Source organism: Lontra canadensis, unplaced genomic scaffold (assembly GCF_010015895.1).
Source record: "Lontra canadensis isolate GAN:19392208 unplaced genomic scaffold, GSC_riverotter_1.0 scaffold36, whole genome shotgun sequence".
In the NCBI taxonomy this organism is placed as follows: domain Eukaryota; kingdom Metazoa; phylum Chordata; class Mammalia; order Carnivora; family Mustelidae; genus Lontra; species Lontra canadensis.
The window spans coordinates 14,024,144-14,031,508 of NW_022631030.1; the positions used below are offsets into that span (position 1 = coordinate 14,024,144).

General features: G+C 51.3%; 1 protein-coding gene across 2 annotated transcripts in view; it reads left to right on the top strand.

Moving 5' to 3' along the window:
- ST14 (suppression of tumorigenicity 14) overlaps positions 1-5,574 on the top strand; it is a 39,693-nt gene extending 34,119 nt beyond the window's left edge. For both annotated transcript variants that reach the window (XM_032868933.1, XM_032868934.1), the window contains exons 17-19: positions 3,557-3,831; positions 4,606-4,742; positions 4,922-5,574. In XM_032868933.1, the coding sequence (XP_032724824.1) occupies positions 3,557-3,831; positions 4,606-4,742; positions 4,922-5,083 (574 nt within the window). In that variant the 3' untranslated portion in view covers positions 5,084-5,574. The remainder of the gene's footprint in view (positions 1-3,556; positions 3,832-4,605; positions 4,743-4,921) is intronic.
- The last annotated feature ends 1,791 nt before the right edge of the window (positions 5,575-7,365 follow it).

Consider the following 7,365-nt stretch of genomic DNA (forward strand, 5'->3'; position numbering starts at 1 on the left):
GTGAATGGGACTGGCAAGGGCGTGGGAGGCACAGGACTTAGCATGGGCCCAGGTGACAAAGAAATGTCTACAGCAGGTGACGGGATCATGGACAGATGGTGCCAGAGGGGAGAAGGATGACTCCCCCACCCTGTCCCCCCAGCCCTGTCACATCCCATCCTTTCAGCCACTGGCCCTTGCCTGCTGAATATCCCAGAGCATCTGTACTCTTTCCCACTCACCTTGCAGCTGCCCTGACTCCCCAGCCTTAGTGGTCGCAGTTCCTTCTACCTGATCACCCTCTTCCTTCTCAGCCCGTCTGTCTCCCACAATGTGGGTGTGGTCTTTCTAAAGAGCTAATCTGATCCCATCAACCCCTGGCTTGGGGTAACTGGCAGGATAAAGCAGAAAAGGTGTAACGTGACTGTGACCGACAGGGCCACATTCTCTGGCCCGTGACATCTCTCCAAGCTCCGTCTCCTGTCCCACCGTCATTCCTTCCATATATTCAGTTTTGGGGGGCATCTAAACATTCCCTGTGCTCTCTGTGATCTTGCTGCTTTCTCCCCCACCCTCAGGATTTGACTAGCCAAGTCCCATTTGAGCTCCAAGGCCTTGTTCATGACATGCTTCCTCTCCTGACTCCCCACGCCCCACCTGATACTCTGCCATAGTCCGCTGCCCATCATTCTGGAGGTCACCCTACTGTGCTGTCATGGTGGTGTTCATGGCTCCTTCCCCGAGTACAGGGAACACTTGAAGGTTGGGTCTTCATGCAATTCCTGGAACACCATAGTTGGTTGGGAGAACAAGTCAGGAAGGGTAAGGCTGAATAATGCAGATATAGGATGCCTGGCTGATCTGGAGGTCTTGGAATCACTTCAGGCTGTTCAAAACGGCTCTCACAAAAGAAGTTTTCCGGAATTTTTCATCTGGCAGCAACAGATTAAAAAGAGACTGGAGGCCCGTCTGGGTGGCACAGTCCTTAAGCATCTGCCTTGGCTCAGGTCATCCGGAATCCCTGCTCAGCAGGGTGCCTGTTTCTCCCTCTCCCACTCCCCCTGCTTGTGTTTCCTCTCTCGTTGTGTCTCTCTCTCTGTCAAATAAATAAATAAAATCTTTAAAAAAAAAAAAAAAAAGGGAAAAGAGAGGCCGGAGGCAAAAACACGGTTTGGAGGCTGTTGCTACTGTCTGGGTGTGAGGTTCTGCAGGGAGGCTGTGGCGGGAACCGAGAGGAGGGGATGGAGGCGCGGGTTAGCGGAGGGCGGGGCTAGCGGAGGGCCGGGTTAGCGGTGGGTGGGATTAGCAGAGGGCCGGGTTAAGCAGAGGGCGGGGTTAGCGGAGGGCAGGTGAACTGGGCTTCAGGGGCTTGGGGCGAGAGGGAGGAGGGGCTAAGGTTCAGAGCTCCGAGGAGGGGAGGAGCGTTGCTTGGACATTTTAGGACTGGCCACTTGATTAGCCTCTCGACTTTCCTGAGAGGTTAGAGAAAATGAAGCTGGCCTTCGTGCCTTTCTCCTACATTCAGACTTTCTATTTTAAAGATATATTTTTCCCATTTTTTTATTTTGAAAAAACCTACAAAAAATTTGCGAATATAATGAAAGAAGAAAATGACAATGAATATCCTCATACCCTTTATCTACAGTCATTACCTGTTGAATATTACCACATTTGTTATTTCTCTACACATACACGTGTTTTTCTGAACTCTCTGAGTTGGGTGTAGCCATGATGACTTACTTCCCTCTCCTAAGTGCCTCCGCTGGCTCCTGTCTCCCAAGAACAAGGAGAGCTTCCCACATACTCACAATGTGGGGATCGCCTCTAGAAATGACAGTGTTGACACAGTATTAGTGGTGAGCATGTCTTTCATGCTTCAGGTGTCCCCCAGTGTCCCCAATGTTGTCTTTCATAGCTTTAAAAAAAAAAAAATCTAGGACCCCGTCAAGGGTTGTGCTCTGTAGTAGTCCTTAGTTTTCTTTAGTCTCTTAAATTTAGAACAGTTCCCCTAAGCCTTTATTTTAACTTTTTTTTTTTTAATTTTTTATGGCATTTCATGTTTGAAATGTCCAGGCCGGTTATTTTGCAGATTGTCTCTGAGTTTGTGTTTTTTTATTGGTTTTTCATGGTTAGAATTAAGTTCAACTTTTTTCCTCCCTCTGGAAAACACTACATAGGTGATGCTGTGTCCCAGCCCACTGGTGGAAATGGCTGGGAGGACAGTCTGATCACCTGGTTAAGGTGGGGTCCGTGGCTTTCATCCATTATAAATGTGCCCCCACTTGAATGACACTTTGAATCAGCGTGAATATCTTGTTGCCTGACAACTCCCTCCCCCCACTTTTGGAGAGGGAGAGAGGTTGGGGGAAAGGGTGGGGCAGAGGGAGAGGGAGAATCTTAAGCAGGCTCCATGTCCCTTGTGGAGCCTGTTGTGGGGCTTGATCTCACAAACCTGAGATCATGACCTGAGCCAAATCAAGATTCGCACGTTTAACCAACTAAGCCCCCCAGCAGCCCTCCTGGCAATCTTTTACCCAGCGCTTTTAGCGTCCATCAGTGATTCTTGGTGGTGTTGGTTATTGCGTAGGTAGATGCAAAATGCCATTTCTTATTATGTTGCTTCTTCTGTATTTATTAGCTGGTGTTTTTCTGTAAAGAGTAGCTTTCCTTCTGTCCTTATAAAATTTTGAAATTCTTTTTTAGAATTCAAGATGGGCTCGTGGATTCCCCTCCCCCTTTTATATTGTTCGGCATGTGTACTGCTTTAATCCTGTTGTTCATTTTGATGTTTGGATGGTCCTGATAACTGGCTCCATGATTGTTGGAGCACTTGCTTACTTCTGGTAAATCAAAATGTTCCAAGGTCACTTCATGCCTTCCATGCTTCAGACCTGAAATCAACCGTTTCTCCAGGGAGCCTTGGTTACTTTCAATGGAGAAGACTATAGAGAAACCAAGTTCTGGGTGTTATTGGGGATGTCATTGCTTTGGGGCCATTTTCTGGGGGAAATCCTGAGCTTTAATTGCTACCTCTGATTGCACTCCCTCCTCCCCTACTCCCTTTGTAGCTCCCTTTTCCCACACCAAAAATTGGCTCCCAGCAATGTCAGCATGTTATCTTTACTTGTTCAGTTCGCCAGTATACACAATGCAATCCGGAATCGCTATACTTGTCTCACTACCAACAGCAAACATAGTAGGTGAAGTTCAGTCTACTTTTCAATTCATTTTGTTCTTAGAATACACACTTCAGAATACATTTTGTTCTTAGAATACTTTAGCACAGTGGTTAAGTATTTGTTAAAGTGTTAAAGTATTTGTGCTGAGTTCTGTATTTTTCTTTCTGTAAAAGATCAGGTCGCTAAGAAATATATTTTAGTAATCAGATTAAAAATGTATTAAAAGAGGGAAACAAGGAGGTGAAGGGGGCTGAGTGCTGTGGTGGGCGACACCAGTGGTTTTGGTGGAGGGCTACAGTCACATGGAAGCCATAGCCCCCTCACGGTCTGGGCAGTGGCGGGTGGCTTTGGCTACGTCAGTGCTTGGCTCAAGGCAGCGCTCTGGGCTCCTCTTGCAGGTACTCTGACCACAAAATGTGGACCGCCTTCCTGGGCCTGCACGACCAGAGCAAGCGCAGCGCCACTGGGGTGCAGGAACTTGGGCTCAAGCGCATCATCACCCACCCCTTCTTCAATGACTTCACCTTCGACTATGACATTGCAGTGTTGGAGCTGGAGAAGCCGGCCGAGTACAGCAGCACCGTGAGGCCCATCTGCCTGCCGGAATCCTCACACACCTTCCCTGCCGGCAAGGCTATCTGGGTCACGGGCTGGGGCCACACCCAGGAAGGAGGTGAGTAGGGTGGTGGGGCTGGTGGCCACTGGGCAGTCCCACCGCCTTCTGCCTGGCAGGGTGAGGTTGTTCAGGAGTGAAGTGGAGGCTGGGCTCCGGGTGGAAGGCCTGGCCATGCCACTGAACTGAGTGACCTTGGCTGTTGCTTAAACTCTGAGCCTGTTTCTTCACCCGTAAAATGAAGATAAAACACCCTCCCAGATGGTACTCAGTGAACGGAAAGGACACTGGGGGGAGCCCTGTGTGATGTAAAGCCCTGGCAGGCTGGGCCTGTGTCAGGTCCTGTGGCGGGAGCCTGGCCTCCTCGGTCCTTCTGCCTCCATCTGAAGGCCCTTAGCTGGTAAATGGTAAATGGAAAAAAAATCAGTTATAATAGTACCACAGCACACTGTGGAAAATCTATAGAATAGAGGGACGAAGAAGAGAAGGAGCTTGACATTAGGCTCCACATCCTTAACACAGCCCTGGAGCCACTCTGTGGTGCTTTCCCTCACTCTTCTGTTTCCTGTTTCCCACACCCAGTCCCCATGGTGAACATCCGATCTCCTGTCACCTCGCCCAGTTATCCACAGGGCTGCATGCTGTCCCCTCGAGTTGGCGAGGCATCAGTTCCTTGAGCATGTCAGCCATGAGCACTGGGGTTGTGTCCGCAGATTTGCTAGTGAGGTCACTGCCGTGGGAGCTCCTGGAATGGGGTGCTGGCCGTTGCACTGCCCGTCGGGGCGCCATGGCCCAGGTCAGCCTCGTCCTGCTCACTTCTCCCCTTCCACCCAGGCACAAGCGCGCTGATCCTGCAGAAGGGCGAGATCCGCGTCATCAACCAGACGACCTGTGAGAGCCTGCTTCCGCAGCAGATCACCCCCCGCATGATGTGCGTGGGCTACCTCAGCGGTGGCGTGGACGCCTGCCAGGTGTGCGCGGGGCGGGGGCGGGGCCCGAGATGGGGGGCGGGGCTCGGGGTAGGGTCGAGGCTCAGGGAAGGGGGCGGGGCCCGAGTCCTGGAGCTCTTGGGCCAGGCGAGGGCGCAGGTGGGCCAGGCGAGGGCGCAGGTGGGGCTGGCGCTCACACTGAGGCGCTGGTCTCCCCGCAGGGCGACTCTGGGGGCCCCCTGTCCAGCGTGGAAGCCGACGGGCGGATTTTCCAGGCCGGTGTGGTGAGCTGGGGTGATGGCTGCGCTCAGAGGGACAAGCCCGGCGTGTACACAAGGCTCTCTGAATTTCGGGACTGGATTAAAGAGCAGACTGGGGTGTAATTGCAGGGGCCATCGGCGGGCCACCCCAACGTGCACACCTGCGGGCCAAGGACAGGATCGCTAACAGCACCCCTGACTTGAGCTCCCCAGAACCCAGACTGTGAACTGAATCCCCAGAACTCTGGAGAGGGTGATTCGGCCTGGAGAACTTCTCTCCTCACTCAGCCTCCGAAGCAGGGGATGGGAGCTGGGGACACTGCCCGTCCCAAGGGGCACAAGCTTGAAGACACAGCCTCTTCCCTCCAGTCCCCAACTGGACTGAGGCTCCTCTTGAAGATCTTTGCGCTCTGCCCGTCTGACACAGGAGCTTTGGGACCCCTACAGTGGGGCTGGTGGGGGCGCTGTAGGCTCCTAGGGTCACACTCTTCAGGAAACCCAGGCTGGAGGACCCTGGAAGACACATGGGCCCAAGATTTGAATTTTTACCAGCTCCTAGGGTGGGCTTCAGTGTATGTATTTGTGTGTATGAGTAAACTTTGTTTTTAGGTAAATTTTTTCTCACCAGACTTGATGGACTCTCCTTCCTCTTTCTCCTAGCTCCAGTTGCAAGTAGTAAACTGGGTTTAAATTCCCGTCAGCACAGACCCTGGAGTCAGGCTAAGAGCAGAGACCACAGTGCCCTGTGGCCTTTTCCAGAACAGCAAGGGATTATGTTTTGCTTCTGAGCAGGGCCTGGTTCCCTGAGAGGAGGAGTGTGCAGGGTAGAGGGGGCCCGGCAGTGAGGCATGAGGTCGGAAGGGTGTGCAGTAGCTGCCCAGCCTGGGTGCCCGAGGAGAAGGAGGAGCTGTGTCCCAGGAAGAAAGGAGGAAGTACGGCTTTCCCTTACGCAGGGAGATGAGTTCTGTGAACTCGTGTGTGCTTGTACACGCAGACATGCGGGTAGGCATGATGTCGAGGCTGTCCAATGTGGGCTGAGCAGATGGTCCCTGAGCCTTGCAGGAAGGATGGTGCCTTGCTTAAGTGTTCTCACATCTCCAGTGTACCTTCTTTGATTTTTTTTTTTTTAAGATTTTATTTATTTATTTGACAGAGAGAGATCACAAGTAGGCAGAGAGGCAGGCAGAGAGAGAGAGGAGGAAGCAAGCTCCCCGCTGAGCAGAGAGCCTGATGCGGGGCTCGATCCCAGGACCCTGGGATCATGACCTGAGCTGAAGGCAGAGGCTTTATCCCACTGAGCCACCCAGGCACCCCCCTTCTTTGATTTTTTACTTATTAATTTCAAATATTCTTTCTCCTTGCTTGGAGTGACACAGAATGACATCAATGATCTAGGGAGGGCTTAGGGAGCTCTTGAAGGGACTCTTGAGAGCCTTCTGTATGCCAAGGCCTTATACAGGCTGGCACTAGGGGAAAGGAGGGGCTTAGAAAGAGAAATCAGATGGCCAGTGTCATGAACAAAGATGGGGTGGTCTTTGCTCATCACCATACCCCTGGCTCAGGCCTGGCTCCTAGAAGATGCTAATGTATATTTGTTAAATGTGTAGTCTTTGCTCTCCATGAGTTTTGGGAACCAAAGTGAGGAAAACACAGTTTGGTTGGAGCAATCTGGACGGTCCTCTTGGAGGAGATCAGCTGCCTCTTTGCTTTTAGCCTGAATGTTTTATTTTCTGGAGAGAGGAGTTTTGCCTCGACACCTGCACAGCCATGTGCATTGGATTTTCCTTCCAGGAAAGGGAACGAGCGCCCATTCTCCACCCACCCTGGAGATTTTTTTTTTTTTTAAATTAACATATAATGTATTATTTTCTTCAGGGGTACAGGTCTGTAATCATCAGTCTTACACAATTCACAGCACTCACCATAGCACAGACCCTCCCCAATGTCCATAACCCAGCCACCCTATCCCTTCCCCTCACCCACCAGCAACCCTCAGTTTGTTTCCTGAGATTAAGAGCCTCTTATGATTTGTCCCCCTCCCAATCCCATCTTGTTTCATTTTTTTCCCTCCCTTCCCCCGATGAAACCCCGTCCTGCCTCTCAAATTCCTCATATCAGAGAGATCATATGATAATTCTTTCTGACTGACTTATTCTGCTTGGCATAATACCTGCTAGTTCCATCCACGTTGTTGCAAATGGCAAGGTTTCATGTTTTTGGATGGCAAGAGCATTCATTCTTCACCAAGGTGTGACAAGTAGAAGAAAGAAGAGGTTCTTAGAAGACTCCCGTGCTGGGGGCGCCGTGCTGTAAATAGCTGACACTCAGTGGGAGGCTTCACGTGCGCTCTGCTTCCCGAGTACGCACACCCCTCGGGTCGCCAGCTTTGGCTCAGGTGTAGAGGT